This window comes from Mobula birostris, chromosome 25 (genome assembly GCF_030028105.1).
Source record: "Mobula birostris isolate sMobBir1 chromosome 25, sMobBir1.hap1, whole genome shotgun sequence".
NCBI classification, from domain to species: domain Eukaryota; kingdom Metazoa; phylum Chordata; class Chondrichthyes; order Myliobatiformes; family Myliobatidae; genus Mobula; species Mobula birostris.
The window spans coordinates 61,607,821-61,634,882 of NC_092394.1; the positions used below are offsets into that span (position 1 = coordinate 61,607,821).

Here is a 27,062-nt window from a genome sequence, read left to right on the forward strand (position 1 = left end):
TCTTTATACATCCAGAGTTACCATAAGACATAGGAGCAGAATTAGTCCACTGCTCTACTCTCTATATACACAGGACTGTGTGGCTAGGCATAGCTCAGATACCATCTATAAATTTGCTGACGATACAACTATTGTTGGTAGAATCTCAGGTGATGACGAGAGGTGTACAGGAGTGAGATATACCAACTAGTGGAGTGGTGCCGCAGCAACAATCTGGCACTCAGCTCAACGGAGGAAGAGAGGTGACCTGATAGATGTGTATAAGATGATGAGAGGCATTGATCAAGTGGATAGTCAGATGCTTTTTCCCGGGGCTGAAATGGCTAACATGAGAGGGCACAGTTTTAAGGTGCTTGGAAGTAGGTACAGAGGAGAGGTCAGGGGTAAGTTTTTTATGCAGAGAGTAGTGAGTGCATGGAATGGTCTGCCAGCGACAGTGGTGGAGGCTGATACGATAGGGTCTTTTAAGAGACTCCTGGATAGGTACATGGAGCTTAGAAAAATAGAGGACTATGAGTAACCCTAGACAATAGACAATAAGTGCAGGAGTAGGCCATTCACACCTTCGAGCCAGCGCTGCTATTCACTGTGATCATGGCTGATCATCCACAATCAGCACATCGTTCCTGCCTTCTCCCATATCCCTTGACTCCAGTATCATTAAGAGCTCTATCTAACTCTTTCTTAGTATCATCTGCATACTTACTTATCCAATATAGCACCCCATCATCCAGATCATTGCCCTATTGAATTATGTAAAAAGAACACTATCAAATTGGTCGCCTCTTTTGTTATCATTGATTGGTTGAGTTAATTCTATTAAAATGAATATTTTACCTTAATTTATATATCTTTTTCAGTTTACCTTCTTTACCTGTTTTTATCCCTAAATCTTTTTTTGATTCTCTTGATTCTATTATGTCATCCTATATGTGGAAAAATAAGCGTTCTAGACTAAACAAAATTCATCTTCAGAAAGCTAAAAGGAATGGAGGGCTAGCTTTACCAAACTTTAGGATTTATTATTGGGCAGTTAATATACGTAATCTTACATTTTGCTTATATTACATTAATCGTGAGGATTGTCGGATGTGGGTTTCTTTAGAAGCTAACTCTGTTAATAAATTTTATATTATTTCTCTTCTTGGATCGTCACTTCATTTATCCCTGAGTAAGTTAACTGACAATTTGGTAGTTAAACATACTATGAGAATTTGGGTACAATTCCGAAAATACTTTGGCTTATTGAGATTTTCTCTTTCAAGTCCCATTTTTTCTAATTATTTTTTAAAATCTTCTGTGATAGATGTGGCCTTTAAAGAATGGGGTAGATTAGATATTAAATGCTTCCAGGACTTGTTTGTGGAGGGAAGTCTCCTTTCGTTTGAGCAACTGTCAGTTAAATATAGCTTACCCAAAACGTACTTTTTTCGATACCTACAAATAAGAGACTTTTTACGGTCTCAAATATGTACATTCCCTAAAAGGCCTGATAAGAATCTACTAGATGTAATTTTTAATTTGAAATCTTTTTATAATGGATCTATATCTAATACTTATAATATGTTGCAGGGAATGAGAAATGTTCCTTAAGATAAAATTAAAAATCTTTGGGAACAAGACTTACAGACTTCCATTTCTGAGGAAACTTGGCATGAAATTTTTAAATTGGTTAACATTTCATCGTTACGTGATCACCACTCTCCTACAGTTTAAAGTAGTCGATAGGGCCACAAGGTGTCTCGCTTTTATTTGGCTCTAAGAGTCTGTGATTTGTTCAGCTGCAGAGAATCTAGACGTTGCTTTTACAGCATTTTAAATTGGCCCTGACTCTTTCACAGTTTCTTTAGCACTTTATGCCATGAAGGAAGAGACTGGGCCAAAATTGTAACATTGCTGCTTTTAATCATCACCCAAAAGCATTAGAGAGACCATAAGGCATTCAAGATGCTGGAGGAACTTAGCAGATCAGGTCCAGTCAGCTTGTTGGTACTTTGTGAGTTTAAACATGATGGCAAAATGTCTGAGCTAAGTGCATCCATGGAATTATACACCATTTAGGAAGAACAGAAGAATAATTTTTCATTTTTCTTTCATAAGCAGCTTTCATTCTGCTTACCTGTATTGTGAGTAAAAACTTTTGCTTTTGATTGTGTCCTTTCTAGCTTTTACAGCGACGGGGAGAGTGGTTTCAGACATATCGACTTTGCAGATACTACTTCACAATCTGGAAAGTAAAAGTAAGAAATATTGCAGAGTTTCATTAATCTCTTATGGTTGTGAGTTTAATTTGGGCAGTATAGATCATTAATACATTTATCCAAAAGTTCCAGTGCTTCTGTGTTTTGCTTTTTGGAGCATTTCTCTTCCTATTTTGACCATATCTGCTTACTATCATTAGCATTTCCCCAGCACACATCTTCCATGCATATGGTTGATTCTGCTCCATCGGTTGTGTAGAGCAGCGGTCCCCAACCACCGGGCCACAAAGCATGTGCTACCATGCCGCGAGGAAACGATATGAGTCAGCTGCACCTTTCCTCATTCCCTGTCACACACTGTTGAACTTGAACATAGGGTTGCCAACTGTCCCGTATTTGCCGGAACATCCTGTATATTGGGCTAAATTGGTTTGTCCCATATGGGACGGCCCTTGTCCCGTATTTCCCCCGCTAAGGTAGAGCGTTCCTATGAAACCTTTTGTGCCGAAATGGCGTAAAGTGAAGAAGCAATTACCATTAATTTATATGGGGAAAATTTTTTAGTGTTCCCAGACCCAAAAAATAACCTACCAAATCATACCAAATAACACATAAAACCTAAAATAACACTAACACATAGTAAAAGCAGGAATGATATGATAAATACACAGCCTATATAAAGTAGAAATAACGTATGTACAGTATAGTTGGGAAGATTAAGGCAAAAGCGATTTGTGCGAAAAAAAATCACATGCACATGATGCACATGCGCATGTTACGTATGCGCACGTCACGCATACGCACATAGGTGCCCGTGCAAGGCTTCGTGGTCATGGTAGTCTTTCTCGGGGTAAACACAAGTGTCCCGGGATTTGACTGCTACTTTTGTCCCTTATTTGGGAGTGAGAAAGTTGGCAACCCTAACTGTAAAAGACATGTTGAGGTGAGTTTAACCCTACTTGAACACCCCCCCTGCCCCCGGTCGATCTGCAAGAATATTGTCAATATTAAACCGGTCTGTGGTGCAAAAAAGGTTCATGGTACAACAAATGCTACTACTTTCTTTTTAACAAACATGCTGTGGATATCAACGGTGCTGAGGTTGAGAGCTTTGAGTTCCCTGGTATTGCCACAGCCAACCATGTAAATGCCATGGCCAAGATAACTTTCCAACTTCTCTACTGCTTCAGAACGCTAAAGAAATTTGGCATGCCCCATCGACCTATTTCATCAGTGCACCACAGAAAGCATCCTATCTGGATGCATTACAGCTTGATATGGCAACTGCTGTGCACATGACCACAAGAAAATGCAGAGAGTTGTGGATACAGCTCAGCACATCACCGAAACCAACACCCCTCCATGGACTCTGTCTGCACTTCTCACTGCCTCAGTCAAGCAACCAGCATAAATCAAAGACCCCACCCATCCCAGACATTCTTTCTTCTCCCCTCTTCTATTAGACAAAATTTTGAAAGCACATGCTACCATATTCAAGGACAGCTTCTACCTGCTGCTGTAAGACTATTAAATAGTTGTCTAATGCCATAAGTAGATTCTTGACTTCACAAGCTAACTCATTATGTTCTTGCACATTATTGTTTACCTGCACTTTGTCTGTAGCTATTACATTTTATTCTCCCCTCTGTCATTTTACCTTGTTCAACCTGAATATATTGTGTAATAATTTGATCTATATAAAACATATGCAAGACAAGATTTTCACTGTATCTCAGTACATGACAATAATTAAGCAATCCAATTGTGATTCTATTCACAGAGTTTGAAGAAATAATGCTGTTGACATAAAAATTCTCTCACCACAATTCCTGTTTCAAATTTTCAAATCTTAGGTTGGCCTTGCTATGTGTGAATATCAGAACATGTAAAATGAAAAAGAGACTTGGCTATAACAATCTGATCAACCATTCTACTTAGCCCCACCCCCTCTATATATTAACCCTCATCACGACAGCACACTGTAAACATTTTTGATAATGCTGATTACGCTGTAAATAAATTCTGATATTTATGCATATTTTATTCCATTTCCATATTTTAACTTCTAACTTTATTTATATATAATTACTTATTCTTTATATTTGTTGAATGTTGTGCCCTGACCAACACACCACAACAAATTCCTAATATATGTAAATGTATAGTGAATAAAGTTGATCCTTAATATTATCCCTTTATTGAATAAATTGCTGGCATTTATAGAATAAATGACCATTCAGTTTAAGTACCAGTGTATTAACTGCTCTTGGACAAAACAAAAAAAATTCTCTTCTCCCTCTTCCTCTTGACTGCCAGCAATACATACTGGAACATGACTGAGTTATAAATTAGTAAACTGGAGACTGCAGTGCACTGCTGTGTTGATTTGGTTCTCATAGCGCTCCTGTATTTCATTTGGGACGTAACTTATTTTATTTTATTACTTATGTAGCAGTTGGATAAACATCAAGAAAACAAACAATCAGCACTTGCTTTATGGCACTGGTGTCTCGTACTTCAGGGAAAGGTAAGACACCATACAAACTAAATTTTCGGTTCACAATTGAATGGTGGAGCGGACTTGGTGGGTTAAATGGTGTAATTCTGCTCTCATGCCTTATGATCCTATGATCTATAGGAATGAAAGGTTTCCATTTCCATGCCCTCTCCCTGCGCTGCCCATGTTTGGAGTGACTCTGCAGATAGTTTAAACAATGTGAGAGAAAGGGAGTAGGGTTGGAGAATTTTCTAAAATTTTAGAATTAAACAAAGTATTTCATTATCTCAGCTGTAGGTGGGTTGGCACGATTCTTTCCTCTGAAGGCTTACTCCAAAGTCAGGGCATTAAGTATAGGAGGTGGGGAGAGGGGCATTATGTTGCATTTCTGCATGAAGTTGGAGTATTTTGTTCAGTTTGGTTACTCTGCTGGTACCTTATTCAGTGAGGTGTAGGAGAGTGAGGGTTGATTTTAGAGAGGAGTATAAAACTATGAGGTGCATAGATAGGGTGAATGCACACCATCTTAATAGGAATAGATAGAGTGGATAGCCAGCGCCTCTTCCCCAAGGCACCACTGCTCAGTACAAGAGGACATGGCTTTAAGGTAAGGGGTAGGAAGTTCAAGGGGAATATTAGGGGAAGGTTTTTTTACTCAGAGAGTGGTTGGTGTGTGGAATGCACTGCCTGAGTCAGTGGTGGAGGCAGATACACTGGTGAAATTTAAGAGACTACTAGACAGGTATATGGAGGAATTTAAGGTGGGGGCTTATATGGGAGGCAGGGTTTAAGGGTCGGCACAACATTGTGGGCCGAAGGGCCTGTACTGTTCTATGTTCTATTAAGATAGATTCGTGATGTTATGGTCATTCTTATTTTAACATAACTCTTGAAACAGTGGCTACAATCAGAAGTTTAAAGGAAAAAGATAGCAGTAGTCCAGAACAAATTTTCTTTCTGATTTTCATGTTCTGCAAAACTTAGTGTATGTGAGTGGTAGAATTGAGACTGTGGCCTGTTTGGCAGGTAGATGTGAACTAAATGAATTGAATCTTCAACCAATGTGACAGTTCATGTGAACCCAATATAACTAGTCTAGGAAATCAGTCTAGTCCTGGAATAGATGAAGACTATTTGTATCAAGTAGGAATTTAGAGAAACAAGCAATTAACTTTTATTGAAAAAATGCATTGAATTGCATAATGGTGCTGATGCTTTGCAATAGGTCAACTAAATTAAAAATGTTTTGTTGATGATTTTCATTTGTACTCAGTGTCTGAGGCTTCTTGCTTAAGTGCTTAACAATAATCGGCCAGCACTGATGGATTCCAGTTGCCCTGATACTGTTTCTCCAATGCCCCGGTGAAACCCTTCAACATGCTCGTTACTGACAGCACTGAGATTTACAGGGAAGAAGTCTAAGTGGAAAAGCAGAAAATGAATCTTTAGTGACAATTTACACTTCATGGTTTTGTATGCTTGAAGCATGTTGTCAACCAGCTGCATGTAGCTTGGTGCTTTGTAGTTGGCCAAGAAAATTTTCAACAACATCCTTGAATGCCTTCCATGTGATTTTCTCTGGTCCCACTAGAAGTTCTTCGAATTGCTTGTCATTGATGACCTGTTTGATTTGTGACCAATAAAAATGTCTTCCTTAATATTGGAACAGCACACACAAAATGCTGGTGGAATGCAGCAGGCCAGACAGCATTTTGTGTGTGTTGCTTGAATTCCCAGCATCTGCAGATTTCCTCATGTTTGCGTCCTTAATCTTGGCATCAGTTACTCTGACCTGAACTGTGAATTGAAATAACAAATATAGGTGATTTTTTAAAAAATTATGTGTGATAAGGACATTTCATGGTGATTTTCATGATCGGCAGCCCAAAATCCATAAGCTACACCCATAATTATACGGGAAGCAAAATCTTTATTGGCTAGCGTGTTCAGCTAATTGGCATTCATTTAGTGAGATAACAACCTTTTGTAGTTAATGTTCTTTGGAGGGGAAAAGCCACCTCCTCATATATAGTTTGATACAATTTAATACAGCCCGCAGTTTTCCATTTTCAATTAGAATTCTTAGCTGGAACAGAATATATGCTTGTTTACTGCATTGCTTTTCTACTTTGGTCTACTCTGTACAGCAAAATATTTGTGTATGTATTTTTTAGTGCTTTGAGAATTAATGGGGAATCAATTTTGTGCATTTGCACTGCCCACATGCGCAGCATTTCAGCTTGCCAGATTTAAAAATTGTTTGCCAATTCTGAGTCAATTACTCAAAACTAAGATTTCCTGAAGCATACGAACTTGTATGTGGTCTTAAAATTTGCGCTGTTTATCGTATCATTAGCGGGTTTTCAAATCGTATCTTCCATCAAGATCAGTAATAAAAATAGAAAAGCCCAAACTGTCCCAACATAGATCCAGTTCTACCTGTGGTAATGATTGCTTCCTTCACCCAGTTGTCAATATAACTGAACATATCTCTAACATTGGAGGATGCAGTCATGGGAAGCCTGTGATGAGGGAACTTACCTAGAGCTTTATGTAGTTTAAGTTGGCATTTGGGCGATCTTTTCCACCAACTTCATAACCAATGGTAATTTTGAAGAGTTTTGTGTCGTATTATTTTCTCGTTTGCAGACCACGATCATTTCTGATTGACAAAAACATCTCCTCCACAATCTCTATCAGCACAGGTGTACCACAAATCCGTGTGGCTGAGCCCCTGCTCTACTGGCTTTATATTTATGACTGTGAGGCTAAGCACTGCTCCGATGCCATATTTATGTTTGCTGATGACATCACTGTTGATGGCCGAATCAAAGGTGGTGAAGATTCAGCATATAGGAGAGATCGAAAATCTGGTTGAGCATTGCCCTAACAGCAACCTCTCACTCAATGCCAACAAAACCAAAGAGCTGACTACAGGAGCAGGAAAGTGGAGGTTCATGAGCCAGTCAGATTAGAGGTGGAGAGGGTCAGCAACTTTAAGTTCCTGTGTTATCATTTCAGACGATCTGTCCTGGGTCCAGCTTGGAAGTGCCATTACAAAGGAAGTATGGCAGCACCTTTACTGTTTTAGAAGTTTGTGAAGATTTATCATGTCACCTAAAACTTCGTAACAGACTTTTTTAGATGTGTGGTGGAGAGTATATTGCCTGGTTGCATCACGGCCTGGTTTGGAAACATCAATGCCCTTGAATGAAACAACCTAAAGCAGTGGATACAGCCCAGTCCATTAAGGGTAAAGCTCTCCTCACTATTGAGCACAACTACAAGGAGCACTGTGGCAGGAAAGCACCATCCAGGCCATGCTGTCCTCTCACTGCTGCTATCAGGTACATGAGTATCAGGACCCACACCACCAGGTTCAGGAAGGTTATTACCTCTCAACCATCTTGAACCAGAGAGGATAACTTTACTCAATGTCACTCACTCCAACAGTGAACTGTTTCACAACCTATGGACTCATTTTCGAGGACTCTTCATTTCATGTTCTCTTTATTTCTTAGCAGCACAGCTATTCTCTGAGCCTTTACCCTGAGAAGTTGAATGTGAAATTCTATCATGACCTTCTATCATGATCTTCATTCATTATGAGATTGGTAATTCATCCCACATGACCAGCTGAAAAATAGCTTGTCCCTAGGTTGAGTCCACAAAATATTTTTATAACAATTTGACTCATATGCATTCCATGAACTAATCCTTAAATATATCTTTGCCAAATTGATTTATCCAATTGCTGAAAATTTAAAATTATCCACGATTTTATTGCCCAAGTTATAAGCACCTTAATCTTTTGATGGATATTCTGACCCTTAGTAGGAGTTTTACCTCTATAGAAAGAGTTTTGCCAAGTCCAATAATTATTTCATTCCGTTGTTACTTCTTACCTCCACATTTTTTGTGCTTAGATCATTTTTAATTTCAGTCCTAACACCCTTTATTGTCAGAACTACTATAATTTGTTTTCCATTCTCCATATCCTTCCAAAACATCAGCTGCCTTTAAATATTTACACTGCAGGCTTCGTCACCTTGACTCTGCAATGGCCGCTGGATCTGAAAAGTTTATTTCCATTGGTGTCATCAATTCATCTATCATGTGAATAAGAATAAGGAACCTTGGTTCTCAAGGGATATTGGAACTCTGATAAAGAAGAAGAGAGAGATGTATGACGTGTATAGGAAACAGAGCAAATAAGGTGCTTGAGGAGTATAAAAAGTGCAAAGGAAACTTAAGAAAGAAATCAGGAGGGCTAAAAGAAGACATGAGGTTGCTTTGGCAGTCAAGGTGAAGGACAGTCCAAAGACCTGCTCCAGGTATATTAAGAGCAAAAGGATAGTAAGGGGTAAAATTGGTCCTCTTGAAGATCAGAGTGGTTGGCTATGTATGGAACCAAAAGAAATGGGGGAGATCTTAAATGGTTTTTTTGCGTCTGCATTTACTAAGGAAACTGGCATGGAGTCAATGGAAATAAGGCAAACAAGTAGTGAGGTCATGGAACCTATACAGATTGAAGAGGAGGAGCTGCTTGTTATCTTGAGGCAAATCAGAGTAGATAAATCCCCAGGACCTGACAGGGTATTCCCTCGGACCTTGAAGGAGACTATTGTTGAAATTGCAGGGGCCCTGGCAGATATATTTAAAATGTCGGTATCTACGGGGAGGTGCCGGAGGATTGGAGGATAGCTCATGTTGTTCCGTTGTTTAAAAAAGGCTCTAAATGTAATCTGGGAAATTATAGGCTGGTAAGTTTGACGTTGGTAGTAGGTAAATTATTGGAAGGAGTACAAAGAGATAGGATCTACAAGTATTTGGATAGATGGACTTATTAGGGAGTGTCAACATGGCTTTGTGCGTGGTAGGTCATGTTTGACAAATCTGTTGGAGTTTTTCAAGGAGGTTTCAAGGTAGTGGATGAAGGGAAGGCAGTGGATGTTGTCTACACGGACTTCAGTATGGCTTTTGACAAGGTCCCACATGGGGGGTTAGTTGCGAAGATTCAGTCGCTAGGTTTACATGGAGAAGTAGTAAATTGGATTAGACATTGGCTCAATGGAAGAAGCCAGAGAGTGGTAGTGGAGGATTGCTTCTCTGGGTGGAGGCCTGTGACTAGTGATGTGCCACAGGGATCAGTGCTGGGTCCGTTGTTATTTGTCATGTATATCAATGATCTGGATGATAATGTGGTAAATTGGATCAGCAAATTTGCTGATGATACAAAGATTGGAGGTGCAGTGGACAGTGAAGAAGGTTTTCAAAGCTTGCAGAGGAATTTGGACCAGCTGGAAAAATGGGCTGAAAAATGGCAGGTGGAGTTTAATACAGACAACTGTGAGGTATTGCATGTTGGAAGGACAAACCAAGGTAGAACATACAAGGTAAATGGTAGGGCACTGAGGAGTGCAGTAAAACAGAGGGATCTGGGAATACAGATACAAAATTCCCTAAAAGTGGCGTCACAGGTAGATCGGGTCGTGAAGTGAGCTTTTAATACATTAGCCTTTATAAATCAAAATATTGAGTATAAGAGTTGAAATGTTATGGTGAGGTTGTATAAGGCATTGGTGAGGCTGAATTTGGAGTATTGTGTTCAGTTTTGGTCACCAAATTACAGGAAGGATATTAGTAAGTTTGAAAGAGTGCAGAGAAGGTTTACAAGGATGTTGCCGGGACTTGAGAAACTGAATTACAGAGAAAGGTTGAATAGGTTAGAGCTTTATTCCCTGGAGCGTAGAAGAATGAGGGGAGATTTGATAGAGGTATATAACATAATGATGGGTATAGATAGAGTGAATGCAAGCAGGCTTTTTCCACTGAGGCTAAGGGGAGAAAAAAACCAGAGGACATGGGTTAAGGGTGAAGGGCGAAAAGTTTAAAGGGAACATTAAGGGGGGCTTCTTCACACAGAGAGTGGTGGGAGTGTGGAATGAGCTGCCAGATGAAGTGGTAAATGTGGGCTCACTTTTAACAGTTAAGAAAAACTTGGACAGGTACATGGATGAGAGGTAAATGGAGGGATATGGTCCAGGTGCAGGTCAGTGGGACTAGGCAAAAAAATGGTTCGGCGCAGCCAAGAACGGCCAAAAGGCCTGTTTCTGTGCTGTAATGTTCTGTGGTTCTATGTTGCAGTTGCCCTATGTGTTCTAATAAGTGTATACAAGAAGCAAAATAAAGTAATACCATAACTGATGGATCAGATTAAACCTCTCCAGTCCTGGCACATCTAGTACTGAGTTGTGAACAATTACATTATCTGTAGGTGGAAGCTTCAAGAATATTAGCCGCCTAATTGATGGTAGGACCTATTTTGTGAGTGCTAAAGGCATGGTTGAGGCAATTGCAGCCATGCATTCAGAAGTGCCAAATGGTTGATCCATCTCAGCTTCCTCCTGTGACCCTCCACCCATCATCACAGAAGATAGTCTTCAACTAATTCAATTAATTCCATGTGATATCAAGAAAAATCTGAGAGCTTAGGACACAGAAAAGACTACAGGACCAAGCAGTTTTCTGACAGTGAAGGCTTGGGTCTAGAATAATTTGTGCCTTTAATAGACTACTATGCCAGTATTGATATGGGACATAAAATACAGTACAGGAGCTTATAACCTACTCGAAGAGAAATCTAATGCTTCCATCCTATGTAACCCTCTTTTTCTTTCATCCATGTGCCTATCTAAGAGTTTCTTAAAGACTCCTAATGTATCTGCTTCTACCACCACCCCTGGGAGGGTGTTCCTACACGTGCACCACTTTCTGTGTAAAAAAACTTAACTCTGACATTCCCCCTATACTTTCCTCCAATCACCTTAAAATTATGCCCCCTTGTTTTGGTCATTTCCACACTGAGAAAATGTCTCTGGCTATCCACTTGATCTATGCCTCTTATTATTGTATACACCTCTATCAAGTCACCTCTCATCCTCCTTTTCTCCACAGAGAAAAGCTCGAGCTCACTCAATCTTTCCTCATAAGCCATACTCTCTAATCCAGGCAGCAACCTGGTCAATCTCCTCTCCACCCTCTCTAAAGCTTCCACATTCTTCTTGTAAGGAGGTGACCAGAACAGAACACAATACTATATAGTGTGTGTTAAGTATAGTGTGACTATTGTTTTATGGAGTTGCAGCATTATCTCATGGCTTTTGAACTCAATTCCCCAACACACCATACATCTTCTTAACAATCCCATCAACTTGTGAACAACTTTAAAGGATGCATAGACTTGTACCCCAAGATCCTTGTGTTCCTTCCTCCACACTGCCATTAACCCTGTATTGTGCCTTCAAATTCAACCTTCCAAAGTAAATTACTTCACACACTTCTGGGTTGAACTCCATCTACCATATCTTAGTCCAAATCTACATCCTGTCAATGTCCCTTTAAAACCTACAAAATCTCCCTGATAATGTGGAAAATGTCCTGGATAGATCATGTTCTTAAGAAGCATGTTAAATTTTGAATTACCACCTGCGATTCTGTGAATTACGGCCTGGCCAATCTGCTTTCAGTCAATGGCAGAATGATGGAAGCTCAAGAATGACTTGACTCCAGGTCTCATGAGAGTCTTTATTCAAAATAGACCAATGAGCTGAGTGCCAGAGGTGGCAACAAGATGCCTTGGTAAAATGGGATCAAGACATAAATGCCACAGTGGCTGCACGTGTACTTTGGACAGGGGTAGATAGGTGTGGATGTTGGAGCTTAATTACCCAAGCTTCAGGAAAAAACACAACAGGAAACTATAGCTGTTCTCTTGACCCAATTAACCTTAACTGTTGTTAAGAAAGATGGTCATTGGTTTGCTAATGATGTTCTATTAAGTTCCAGTAGCAGGAACTCAATAAATGATAACACTTGCCTGCAACAGGAGCAGGGCACTTTCAGCTGTGGATGATAAATGTCACATAATATTCATGCCATATAAGTACCAGGTCATTTTCATCTCCAGCAAAGACAGTCTAACCATCTGTCCATGACATTGTGGGAAGTAATGACAGTAATGAAACTGAGGAGGAGGTATAGCTTTACAAACATAGAACATAGAATAGTACAGCACAGTACAGGCCCTTCGGCCCACAATGTTGTGCCGACCCTCAAACCCTGCCTCCCATATAAGCCCCCACCTCAGATTCCTCCATATACCTGTCTAGTAGTCTCTTAAATTTCACTAGTGTATCTGCCTCCACCACTGACTCAGGTAGTGCATTCCACGCACCAACCACTCTCTGAGTAAAAAACCTTCCTCTAATATCCCCCTTGAACTTCCCACCCCTTACCTTAAAGCCATGTCCTCTTGTATTGAGCAGTGGTGCCCTGGGGAAGAGGCGCTGGCTATCCGCTCTATCTATTCCTCTTATTATCTTGTACACCTCTATCTTGTCTCCTCTCATCCTCCTTCTCTCCAAAGAGTTAAGCCCTAGCTCCCTTAATCTCTGATCATAATGCATACTTCCTAAACCAGGCAGCATCCTGGTAAATCTCCTCTGTACCCTTTCCAATGCTTCCACATCCTTCCTATAGTGAGGTGACCAGAACTGGACACAATACTCCAAGTGTGGCCTAACCAGAGTTTTATAGAGCTGCATCATTACGTCGCGACTCTTAAACTCTATCCCTCGACTTATGAAAGCTAACACCCCATAAGCTTTCTTAACTACCCTATCCACCTGTGAGGCAACTTTCAGGGATCTGTGGACATGTACCCCGAGATCCCTCTGCTCCCCCTCACTACCAAGTATCCTGCCATTTACTTTGTACTCTGCCTTGGAGTTTGTCCTTCCAGAGTGTACCACCTCACACTTCTCTGGGTTGAACTCCATCTGCCACTTCTCAGCCCACTTCTGCATCCTATCAATGTCTCTCTGCAATCTTTGACAATCCTCTACACTATCTACAACACCACCAACCTTTGTGTCGTCTGCAAACTTGCCAACCCACCCTTCTACCCCCACATCCAGGTCTTTAATAAAAATCACGAAAGGTAGAGGTCCCAGAACAGCTCCTTGTGGGACACCACTAGTTCCAATCCTCCAATCTGAATGTACTCCCTCCACCACTACCCTCTGCCTTCTGCAGGCAAGCCAATTCTGAATCCACCTGGCCAAACTTCCCTGGATCCCATGCCTTCTAACTTTCTGAAGAAGCCTACCATGTGGAACCTTGTCAAATGCCTTACTAAAATCCATATAGATCACATCCACTGCACTACCCTCATCTATATGCCTGGTCACCTCCTCAAAGAACTCTATCAGGCTTGTTAGACACGATCTGCCCTTCACAAAGCCATGCTGACTGTCCCATGATCAGACCATGATTCTCTAAATGCCTATAGATCCTATCTCTAAGAATCTTTTCCAACAGCTTTCCCACCACAGACGTAAGGCTCACTGGTCTATAATTATCCGGACTATCCCTACTACCTTTTTTGAACAAGGGAACAACATTCGCTTCCCTCCAATCCTCCGGTACCATTCCCGTGGACACCGAGGACATAAAGATCCTAGCCAGAGGCTCAGCAATCTCTTCCCTCGCCTCGTGGAGCAGCCTGGGGAATATTCCGTCAGGCCCCGGGGACTTATCTGTCCTAATGTATTTTAACAACTCCAACACCTCCTCTCCCTTAATATCAGCATGCTCCAGAACATCAACCTCACTCATATTGTCCTCACCATCATCAAGTTCCCTCTCATTGGTGAATACCGAAGAGAAGTATTCATTGAGGACCTCGCTCACTTCCACAGCCTCCAGGCACATCTTCCCACCCTTATCTCTAATCGGTCCTACCTTCACTCCTGTCATCCTTTTTTCTTCACATAATTGAAGAATGCCTTGGGGTTTTCCTTTACCCTACTCGCCAAGGCCTTCTCATGCCCCCTTCTTGCTCTTCTCAGCCCCTTCTTAAGCTCCTTTCTTGCTTCCCTATATTCCTCAATAGACCCAGCTGATCCTTGCTTCCTAAACCTCATGTATGCTGCCTTCTTCCTCCTGACTAGATTTTCCACCTCACTTGTCACCCATGGTTCCTTCACCCTACCATCCTTTATCTTCCTCACCGGGACAAATTTATCCCTTACATCCCGCAAGAGATCTCTAAACATCGACCACATGTCCATCGTACATTTCCCTGCAAAAACATCATCCCAATTCACACCCGCAAGTTCTAGCCTTATAGCCTCATAATTTGCCATTCCCCAATTAAAAATTTTCCTGTCCTCTTTGATTCTATCCTTTTCCATGATAATTATAAAGGCCAGGGAGCGGTGGTCACTGTCCCCCAGATGCTCACCCACTGAGAGATCTGTGACCTGACCCGGTTCATTACCTAGTACTAGATCTAGTATGGCATTCCCCCTGGTCGGCCTGTCCACATACTGTGACAGGAATCCATCCTGGATACACTTAACAAACTCTGCCCCATCTAAACCCTTGGAACTAATCAGGTGCCAATCAATATTAGGGAAGTTAAAGTCACCCATGATAACAACCTTGTTATTTTTGCACCTTTCCAAAATCTGCCTCCCAATCTCCTCCTCTGTATCTCTGCTGCTTTAAGAGTATGAACAGGTTGGATTTAAGTTACGAATCAATCAGAAAGTTAATAATATTCAAGTTACAACCTGAGCCATGTGCAAATTAATATAGAAACGGTAAAATCAGAAACTTGAATATATGTGGTTCAAGAGCTGGGGTGATAGATCACTGTGCAAAAAGGGAGGTGCTCCAGTGGATAAATCTACATGAATTGATCTGGGACCGGCGAGCTAATGAATCAAATAACAACTGCAGATTAAACAAAACTAAGTACAAATGATTGAATTTAAGAGAATGGAAGCAACATGATTGTGCAGGATGGCAGAAGGGGTAATGACAACCAGTTCAACAGGAAGGGACAGAACATACAACCACATTTTGTGTAGGAGCAAGGAAAAATTGTTGCAAATTCAAACTGTGTGAAATCGTACAGTATTCATACCAAGATAGATGAATTAATGGCAGTAATGGATCGGGACTACAGAGCATCGTGGGAGCTGAATTCTGAAGAAAGGCAGTTTTTTAAAAAAACTTCTTCGAGTGCAAGAATGGTGAGACTGCGCAGGCGCGTGATATCAACAGGACCGCGCGGAGAGTTTAAAAAGGACACCACCCTATACAGCAGGCAGCTGTCGGAGCGGGCAGCGGAGTGAGTGGGAGCAGAGTGTAGGGCTTTGGCTTCAACGGGCTTCGGTGGTAAACGGGAAGAGGCGAGAGCGAGGCACCAACTCTTTTTTTCTCTACCCCCCACCCCTTTCACGAATCGGCCCGGACAGACAGGAACAGCAGGGCTCTCACAGCTAACGGTACGAGCTAACGATTTAAAAAGTTCGTTTGTTTGGCGAGGTAAGTGGGTGAGTAGACTTACTTTTCCTGTTTCATTCCTGTAGAATTAGGTAGCATGCCTGCAGGGTTAGTGCTTTGTTCAGGGTGTCAGATGTGGGAATCCTGGGAGTCCTCCAGCCTCCCTGATGGCCACATCTGCGCCAGGTGCACCGAGATGTAGCTCCTCAGAGACCGTGTTAGGAATCTGGAGCTGCAGCTTGATGACCTACTGCTTATTAGGGAAAGTGAAGAGGTGATAGACAGGAGCTATAGGGAGGTAGTCATCCCTAGGCTACAGGGGTCAGAAAACCAGGTGACCGTCAGGAGAGGGAAGGGAAATGCCCGGATAGTGGAGAGCCCACCTGTGGCTGTCCCCCTCAGCAACAAATATCTTGTTGTGGATGCTGTTGAGGGGGATGACCTGACAGGGGATGCCCACGGTGACCGGGTCTCTGGCACTGAGCCTGGTGCTGTTGTGCAGGAGAGAAGGAGGGAGAAGAGAAATGCGGTAGTTGTAGGGGATTCCATAGTCAGGGGAACAGAAAGGAGATTCTGTGAGCCTGACAGTGATACCCGCATGGTGTGTTGCCTCCCAGGTGCCAGGGTACGGGATGTCTCGGATCGGGTCCTGAATATTCTAAAGGGGGAGGGTGAGCAGCCAGTTGTCTTGGTACATGTTGGTACCAATGACATAGATAGGACAAAGGAGGAGGTCCTGAAGAGAGATTTCCAGGAGTTAGGAAGGAAGCTGAGAAGCAGGACCTCCAGGGTAGTAATCTCGGGATTGCTACCTGTGCCACGTGCTAGCGAGGGCAAGAATAGTCGGATCAGGCAGATGAATACGTGGCTGAGAGACTGGTGTAGGGGGCAGGGCTTCAGATTCTTGGATAATTGGGATCTCTTCTGGGGGAAGTATGACCTGTTCAAAAAGGACAGGTTACACCTGAACCCGAAGGGGACCAATATCCTGGCGGGGAAGTTTAATAGAGCTGTTAGGGAGGGTTTAAACTAATTTTGGCAGGGGGATGGGAACCGGAATGATAGAGCGGAGGAAGGGGAAAACAGAAATAAATCTAAGATAGCAGTAAAGATGTCAGGAAAGACAGGCAAGTGATGGGGCAAATTTGTAGCCATTGGGATGAGTTGCAGTGCAATAAAGTTGCAGTGAAATCAAAGCGAAAAGTATCAAATACTGGTCTTAAGGTGTTGTACTTAAATGCACGCAGCATAAGGAATAAGGTGGATGATCTTGTCGTACAGCTACAGATTGGCAGGTATGATATTGTGGCCATCACTGAGACCTGGGTAAAAGGTGCATGTCTCTGGGAGCTGAACGTCCAAGGATACACAGTGTATCGGAAGGATAGGAAGGTAGGCAGAGGGGGAGGTGTGGCTTTATTGGTAAGAAATGATGTTAAATCATTAGAAAGAGGTGATATAGGATCGGAAGGTACAGAATCTTTATGGGTTGAGCTAAGAAATAGCAGGGGTAAAAGGACCCTGATGGCAGTTATTTATAGGCCTCCAAACAACTGCAGGGATGTGGACTACAAATTACAACTGGAAATAGAAAAGGCATGTCAGAAGGGCAGTGTTATGATAATTGTGGAGGATTTTAATATGCGAGTGGATTGGGAAAATCAGGTCCGCACTGGATCTCAAGAGAGAGAATTTGTAGAATGTCTGTGAGATGGATTTTTAGAACAGCTTGTTGTTGAGCCCACTAGGGGATCGGCTGTACTGGATTGGGTACTGTGTAATGAACCGGAGGTGATTAGAGAGATTGAGGAGAAGGAACCCTTAGGAGGCAGTGATCATAACATGATTGAGTTCACTGTGAAATTAGAAAAAGAGAAGCCGAAATCTGATGTGTCGGTATTTCAGTGGAGTAAAGGAAATTACAGTGTTATGAGAGAGGAACTGGCCGAAGTTGACTGGAAAGGGACACTGGCGGGAAAGACAGCAGAGCAGCAGTGGCTGGAGTTTATGCGAGAAATGAGGAATGTGCAAGATAGGTATATTCCAAAAAAGAAGAAATTTTGGAGTGGAAAAAGGATGCAACCGTAGTTGACAAGAGAAGTCAAAGCCAAAGTTAAGGCAAAGGAGAGGGCATCCAAGGAAGCAAAAATTAGTGGGAAGGCAGAGGATTGGGAAGTTCTTAAAACCTTACAAAAGGAAACCAAGAAAGTCATTAAGAGAGAAAAGATTAACTATGAAAGGAAGCTAGCAAATAATATCAAAGAAGATACTAAAAGCTTTTTCAAGTATATAAAGAGTAAAAGGCAGGTGAGAGTAGATATAGGACCGATAGAAAATGATGCTGGAGAAATTGTAATGGGAGATAAGGAGATGGCAGAGGAACTGAACGAGTACCAGTGGTGTTCCACAGGGATCAGTGTTGGGGCTGCTTCTTTTTACATTGTACATCAACGATTTGGATTATGGAATAGATGGCTTTGTGGCTAAGATTGCTGATGACACGAAGATAGGTGGTAGTGCTGAGGAAACGGAGAGTCTGCAGAGAGACTTGGATAGATTGGAAGAATGGGCAGAGAAGTCGCAAATGAAGTACAGTGTTGGAAAGTGTATGGTTATGCACTTTGGCAGAAAAAATAAACGGGCAGGCTATTATTTAAAAGAGGAAAGAATTCAAAGTTCGGAGATGCAACGGGACTTGGGAGTCCTCATATAGGATACCCTTAAAGTTAACCTCCAGGTTGAGTCAGTAGTGAAGAAGGCGAATGCAATGTTGGCATTCATTTCTAGAGGAATAGAGTATTTATTTAAGAAAGGATGTGCTGACGTTGGAGAGGGTACAGAGAAGATTCAGTAGAATGATTCCGGGAATTAGAGGGTTAACATATGAGGAACGTTTGTCCAGTCTTGGACTGTATTCCTTGGAGTTTAGAAGAATGAGGGGAGACCTCATAGAAACATTTCGAATGTTAAAAGGCATGGACAGAGTGGATGTGGCAAAGTTGTTTCCCATGATGGGGGAGTCTAGTATGAGAGGGCATGACTTAAGGATTGAAGGGCGCCCATTCAGAACAGAAATGCGAAGAAATTTTTTTAGTCAGAGGGTGGTGAATCTATGGAATTTGTTGCCACGGGCAGGAGTGGAGGCCAAGTCATTGGGTGTATTTAAGGCAGAGATTGATAGGTATCTGAGTAGTCAGGGCATCAAAGGTTATGGTGAGAAGGCAGGGGAGTGGGACTAAATGGGAGAATGGATCAGCTCATGATAAAATGGCGGAGCAGACTCGATGGGCCGAATGGCCTACTTCTGCTCCTTTGTATTATGGTCTTATGGTCTAAAAAGTAGTGGGCACAATTTAATTGCCATTAGAGAGACATAACCAAATTTTGGAATTAATTATTCCAACATAGTTAACTTATGCAAAATTGATAAGAAGGTGGAGAGCCCATAGAATAACTGATGGAATAAGTTTAATTGATAACTACATTAAAGGGTATTTAAAAATGAAAGTAGTGACTAACATTTAACAAATTAAGAAATACAGCAAATTAAATATCCTTTTAAGGCACAAAATCCAATAGAAAAGGTGTTCCAGCTGTATCTAATAAGTTAGAGATAACATTAGATAAAGGAAAAGAGTTTAATATTGCCAAAAATAGAGTAAACCCAAGGATTGGAACAAATTCAGAATTAAGCCAAAGGGGACCGAGAAATCAGTAAGCAAAGGGATTGTACGTCGTAAGACTCAAGATCGTTTCATATCACTTCTGGCACAAAAGTGTAAATGAGAACAAAATAATTATTACTCCAAGTCTGATGCAGCACGAAAAAGACAATAAGGTAAAGAACACAACAATAAAAAATAAAAATACATAATATAAATACGGAAATACATAAGATAGCTTATATTCTTTGATTGTATAAAGTGACGCTAGGAGTAAATATACCTAAGGTGACTGACATGAACTGATAAAGTGGTAGTGATGGGGGATGACGGATGGGTTAGTGAGTGATGATCAACCTTGCTGTTTGGAGAAAGTAACTATTTTTGAGTCTGGTGGTCTTGGTGTAGATACTATGTGGCTTTTTCCTTGAAGGGAATGGAACAAATAGTCCATGAACAAGATGAGTGGGATCCTTCATGATGTCACTGGCAATTCTCCAGGACCTTTCTGAATATATGTCTTTGATGACGGGTAGCTGATGTCAGTGATTTGGGCAGTTTTGATTAATATTTGTAGAGTCTTTCTGTCTGCTGCAGTGTAGTCTCTGTAACATGCAGTGATGCAGCAGTTGGGATGCTCTCTATTGCTCATCTGTAGAAGGATGTGAGTATACCTCTGTGTAGTCCAGCTCTCTTCAGCCTCCTCAGAAAGTAGAGTCATTGGTGAGCTTTCCTGATTGTGTAGAATGTGCTCTGGGATCATGAGGGGTTGTGCGAGATGTGTACTCCCAGGAGTTTGAAACTGCTTGAAGTTTCCACTGCTGTGCCACCAATGTAAAGAGGGGTGTGCATGGTGTGAGTTCTCCTGAAGTTGATAACCATCTCTTTTGTCTTGTTGACATTGAGGAAGAGGTTATTTACCTGGCACCAGGACTCAAGTTCTCCCATGTCCTCTCTGTAGGCTGTTTCATCATCGTTGGTGATGAGCCCACCACTGTCATGTCACAGTGAACTTGACAATGTGATTACTCGAGTGTTTGGCCATGCGGTCATGTATGAGCTGAGTGTACAGCCATGAGCTCAACACAAAATAATCTAGTGAGAAATTTTTTAAAAGCAAGTTGCAGAGATTATGTAAAAAGGAAAAGATTTGCAAAAGTTAGTGTTTTCTGTTCAGACTTGGGTAGAAGTATCAGAGTAATGACAAAGAATTGACGCACACTTTCTGTCTGTGTTTATGTAGTAAGGCCTGGAAATAGGGGACAATAGGATAGAGAGGAACGGGTACTGAAAGGAACTTTACATTTGATTAGGATTAAGCAGATTCAATATGGATATACGAAAGGGATCACATACAACATTCTTGTTCAAAGTTTTTTGAGATTAACACTAGTAGGTGAAGGTGGGCCAGATGATGTCTTGTAGTTGGGATCTGAGAAGGTGTTTGATAAAGTGCTAATAAGTTATTAAATAAAATTAGATCTCATTTAGTTATTTTGGCTTGGGAAGATAAAAGGGATGAGTTATTGACAGTAATAGTGTGCATGATCTAATCAATGGCTTGAATTAATAGGCCAAATGTGATGTAATCAAGTTTGTTAGTAAAATATGGCTGATCTACCTTAAGTGAGGACACTTTGTCACCCTAAGAGAGATTAGTTCAGCCAACATAATCATTTCTTGATCTGAAATCAAGAGGCTCTGAAATCAAGAGGGTCATTGCTTTGTCCTCAACAGCAGAAGGTTATGTTGGTATCATTAATTCTCTTAAAACTTCATTGGACGAATTAAGTAAGAAACAGAAAACATGATTTTTTTTCCCCCCCAGAGTGATCAGATAAATTTATAGGCATAAGAGGCTGAAGGTGTTGGAACTTCGAGCACAAAATGGACTGCTGCCGCAATTCAGCAGGTCAAGTAGCATAAATTTGCATGTTTGATTAGGCTAAGTTGCCATTTATTGCTCATGTTTCTAAAGGGGACTGTTTATTATAAGCCACTGATGGCCTCAGCAATTTGGACTTCTGTGCATGTTCTGTCAAACATAGAAGTCTGAAGTCCAAAGGGCAGACATCCAGTTGGTCCCTCTGTCCAAAGCTGACCAATGAGCCCAGCATTGAATCAGCTATGTGCTGAACAACCCAGTGTGGAGAAAAGCAAGGATCTTCTTTATTTTAATATTTAAAATTATGTAATTCTTTTAATTATTAATATTTTAATATGCTTTAAAACATTTTAAAAATATGTAGGTCTACTTGATTAGTCATTTGACATCTATATCACATTCAATTAAAAGCTGTTAAGAAGCCTTTTGACAGCAAGGAGGTGTGAAGGTGTCCCATGTTGGGGCGGGCATAGGAGCTTGATACCTACATGCTGTTAGGTTTGCCCTGCTAAGCTAAGCACCAGTCAGGATGTAATAGGTCAGCTTTTCCAGCCTTCTACATTCAGGAAAAGTAACTAGGCAGGGACCAGAGGTGGTGAATACCAGGAGCAAGACAATGTCAATATTTTTGTGAATAACTTTAATCTCACCAGCTCTAAAACATGCTATTTGAATCAGCAAATGAACTGTTTGTAAAAATATTTTCTTAACTGTTACTTTTTAAGGAACAGCTTTGTTTCAGCAGTCTACCATTTTAGCTGCCTCTACATTTTAAACAGAATCAGAATCAGGTTTATTAACACTGAAATGTGTCATAAAATTTATTAACTTAGCAGCAGCAATTCAATGGAATACATAATATAGAAGAAGAAGAGGGAAAAAACCAATAAAAAATAAATAAATAAATTACAGTATACATATGTTGAGTAGATTAAAAGTCGTGCAAAAAACAAATAATATATCTTAAAAATGTGAGATAGTGTTCACGGGTTCAATGTCCATTTAGGAATCAGATGCCAGAGGGGGAGAAACTGTTCCTGAATTGCTGAGTGTGTGCCTTCAGGTTTCTGTACCTCCTACCTGATGGTAGAGAAAAGGGCATGCCCTGGGTGCTGGAGGTCCGTAATAATGGATGCTGCCTCCCTAAGACACTGTCAAGTCAAACTAGAGTTTCTAGAAAGTATTGGGATGTAGAGGCAAAAGAAAATAAAATTTAAAAGGAATAGCAAGAATCCACAGATAGACTGGATGGAACCCACTGCCTGAGTGCTACTTCTGTCCGGAACGCTGGGGGGACCCCGCAGCATCACAGCGGCAGTCCGGGAGCAGCGTTGGAATCTGCAGTAAGATTAGATTAGATTATGAGAACACTCAGTCCTCGTTTATTGTCATTTAGAAATGCTTACATGCATGATACTATGTTCCTCCAGAGTGATATCATAGAAAAACAGGATAAATCAAAGACTAACACTGACAGAACCACATAATTATAACAAAGAGTTACAGCAGTGCAAAGCAGTACCATAATTTGATAAAGAACAGACCATGGGCACGGTAAAACAAAAGTCTCAAGTTCCGATCGACTCCTGAGTCCAATAGCAGGCGGCAAAAGGGAGAAGCTCCCTGCTGTAGACCTCCAGGTACCGACAACTGCCGATGCATTGGAAGCACCCGACCACAGCCGACACTGAATCCGTCCATCCGAAAACTTCGAGCCTCTGACCAGCCCCTCTGATACAGCCTCCTGAGCGCCATCCTCTGCCGAGTGTCTTCGACCTTGCCCCAGCTGCTGAAACAAGCAAAGCTGAGTATTCGGGGCCTTCTGCTCCAGAGATTTCAGACCACACAGTAGCAGTGGCAGCAAAGCGGGCATTTCAGAAGTTTCTCCAGTTGTTTCTCCGTATTCTCATGTCTGTCTCCATCAAATCAGAATTGCACACGGTACCCTACTTGACAGATTACAGATACATTTCACCGATGGTCGCACCACCATCTTCTCCTCCTGAAGATGCTGAACTTTAAATAACTCGAGAGACTGTTTCATGGAAAAGAGCACTACTGTCACTGCGTTTTGGGTTAATGCTAGCTTCACATCATGGGGATCATCACGCGGAGGTGCTTCTGGGAAATGGCGCGAGGTTTAAGAAGAGCTCGGGAACCTTCGGGAAGGGTCGCCCGATTTAAAAACATAATGGTCTATTAGGGAGCGAAGACTGTGCAGGTTGAATCCGTCTACAAAGTCCGGAGAGGCAGCCAGTTTTTCCACCTAATGACTAATGACTAACGGCTAATGGTTGATGGAACTAATGGAACTATCAAACTGCTGCACTTGCGAAAAATAAAGGGAGGAAAAAGGAAAAATTGTTTGGTCATTGAATGAAATCCAGTTAAAAAACCTTCGGGTAGACGCATTCAATCTCTTTCGAGTGGGGAAGCTGCACATGTTCAAAGAAGAAAAAAAATCTGACTTACATAGAACATAGAATAGTACAGCACAGCACAGTACAGGCCCTTCGGCCCACAATGTTGTGCGGACCCTCAAACCCTGCCTCCCATATAACCCCCCCACCTTAAATTCCTCCATATACCTGTCTAGTATTCTCTTAAATTTCACTAGTGTATCTGCCTCCACCACTGACTCAGGCAGTGCATTCCATGTACCAACCACTCTCTGGGTAAAAAACCTTCCTCTAATATCCCTCTTGAACATCCCACCCCTTATCTTAAAGCCATGTCCTCTTGTATTGAGCAGTGGTGCCCTGGGAAAGAGGTGCTGGCTACCCACTCTATCTATTCCTCTTATTATCTTGTACACCTCTATCATGTCTCCTCTCATCCTCCTTCTCTCCAAAGCATAAAGCCCTAGCTCCCTTAATCTCTGATCATAATGCATACTTTCTAAACCAGGCAGCATCCTGGTGAATCTCCTCTGTACCCTTTCCAATGCTTCCACATCCTTCCTGTAGTGAGGTGACCAGAACTGGACACAGTACTCCAAGTGTGGCCTAACCAGAGTTTTATAGAGCTGCATCAATACATCACGACTCTTAAACTCTGTCCCTTGACTTATGAAAGCTAACACCCCATAAGCTTTCTTAACTACCCTATCCACCTGTGAGGCAACTTTCAGGGATCTGTGGACATGTACCCCCAGATCCCTCTGCTTCTCCACACTGTCAAGTATCCTGCCATTTACTTTGTACTCTGCCTTGGAGTTTGTCCTTCCAAAGTGTACCACCTCACACTTCTCTGGGTTGAACTCCATCTGCCACTTCTCAGCCTACTTCTGCATCCTATCAATGTCTCTCTGCAATCTTTGACAATCCTCTACACTATCTACAACACCACCAAACTTTGTGTTGTCTACAAACTTGCCAACTCAGCCTTCTACCCCCACATCCAGGTCGTTAATAAAAATCACGAAAAGTAGAGGTCCCAGAACAGCTCCTTGTGGGACACCACTAGTCACAATCCTCCAATCTGAATGTACTCCCTCCACCATGACCCTCTGCCTTCTGCAGGCAAGCCAATTCTGAATCCACCGAGCCAAACTTCCCTGGATCCCATGCCTTCTGACTTTCTGAATAAGCCTACCGTGTGGAACCTTGTCAAATGCCTTACTAAGATCCATATAGATCACATCCACTGCACTACTCTCATCTATATGCCTGGTCACCTCCTCAAAGAACTCTTATCAGGCTTGTTAGACATGATCTGCCCTTCACAAAGCTATGCTGACTGTCCCTGATCGGACCATGATTCTCTAAATGCTCATAAATCCTACCCCTAAGAATTTTTTCCAACAGCTTTCCCACCACAGACGTAAGGCTCACTGGTCTATAATTACCCTGAGTATCTCTACCACATTGGCCTCCCTCCAATCCTCCGGTACCATTCCCGTGGATAACGAGGACATAAAGATCCTAACCAGGGGCTCTGCATCTCCTCCCTCACCTCGTGCAGCAGCCTGGGGAATATTCCGTCAGGCCCCGGGGACTTATCCGTCCTAATGTATTTTAACAACCAACACCTCCTCTCCCTTAATATCAACATGCTCCAGAACATCAACCTCACTCATATTGTCCTCACCATCATCAAGTTCCCTCTCATTGGTAAATACCAAAGAGAAGTATTCATTGAGGACCTCACTCACTTTCACAGCCTCCAGGCACATCTTCCCACCTTTATCTCTAATTGGTCCTACCTTCACTCCTGTCACCCTTTTTTTCTTCACATAATTGAAGAATGCCTTGGGGTTTTCCTTTACCCTACTCGCCAAGGCCTTCTCATGCCCCCTTCTTGCTCTTCTCAGCCCCTTCTTAAGCTCCTTTCTTGCTTCCCTATATTCCTCAATAGACCCATCTGATCCTTGCTTCCTAAACCTCATGTATGCTGCCTTCTTCCACCTGACTAGATTCTCCACCTCACTTGTCACCCATGGTTCCTTCACCCTACCATTCTTTATCTTCCTCATCGGGACAAATTTATTCCTAACAATCCTGCAAGAGATCTCTAAACATCGACCACATGTCCATCGTACATTTCCCTGCAAAAACATCATCCCAATTCACACCCGCAAGTTCTAGCCTTATAGCCTCATAATTTGCCATTCCCCAATTAAAATTTTCCTGTCCTCTTTGATTCTATCCTTTTCCATGATATTGCTAAAGGCCAGGGAGCGGTGGTCACTGTCCCCCAGATGCTCACCCACTGAGAGATCTGTGACCTGACCCGATTCATTACCTAGTACTAGATCTAGTATGGCATTCCCCCTAGTCGGCCTGTCCACATACTGTGACAGGAATCCATCCTGGACACACTTATCAAACTCTGCCCCATCTAAACATTTGGAACTAATCAGGTGCCAATCAATATTAGGGAAGTATGATAACAGCCCTGTTATTTTTGCACCTTTCCAAAATCTGCCTCCCAATCTCCTCCTCTGTATCTCTGCTGCTACCAGGGGGCCTATAGAATACCCCCAAAGCTCCCTTCCTATTCCTGACTTCCACCCATACTGACTCAAAAGAGTATCCTGCTACATTACCCACCCTTCCTGTAGTTGTAATAGTATCCCTGACCAGTAATGCCACCCCTCCTCCCCTCCCCCCCCCCCATCCCTTTTAAAGCACTAAAATCCAGGAATATTGAGAATCCATTCCTGCCCTGGTGCCAGCCAATGGCCACTACATCACAATTCCATGTAAATCACTTAACAGTGAAAAAAACTGGTTGATCAGGAAACTGGAGGACCAGGAAACAGAAATCTGGGAGCTTTGAGCTGAAACAGCAGGAGCAATAACCTGGAATCCTGAAAAAGGAAGAAAATCAAGTTAAGATAAAACAACATCAAAGCATCATTAAAAGGTTGTACTTACCTTCTCACCTGTGAACAGCCTGCAGAGGAAATCAAACGTGGCTGATCAAGCTATTGGGAAATTAGTTGAGCAACTCAAGGTAGA

General features: G+C 41.9%; 1 protein-coding gene and 1 long non-coding RNA gene across 4 annotated transcripts in view; one reads left to right on the forward strand and one right to left on the reverse strand.

Annotated features, from left to right (window-relative positions):
• Nucleotides 1–27,062, forward strand: part of sfi1 (SFI1 centrin binding protein) — a 246,468-nt gene that overhangs the window by 164,484 nt on the left and 54,922 nt on the right. For all 3 annotated transcript variants that reach the window (XM_072243230.1, XM_072243231.1, XM_072243232.1), the window contains 2 exons: nucleotides 2,166–2,240; nucleotides 4,654–4,728. In XM_072243230.1, coding sequence (XP_072099331.1) covers nucleotides 2,166–2,240; nucleotides 4,654–4,728 — 150 coding nt within the window. The remainder of the gene's footprint in view (nucleotides 1–2,165; nucleotides 2,241–4,653; nucleotides 4,729–27,062) is intronic.
• The window catches only part of LOC140187691 (uncharacterized), a 68,488-nt gene that overhangs the window by 19,766 nt on the left and 21,660 nt on the right, over nucleotides 1–27,062 (reverse strand). Inside the window, exon 5 of the long non-coding RNA XR_011883138.1 lies at nucleotides 2,120–2,227. This is a non-coding gene — a long non-coding RNA (uncharacterized lncRNA). The remainder of the gene's footprint in view (nucleotides 1–2,119; nucleotides 2,228–27,062) is intronic.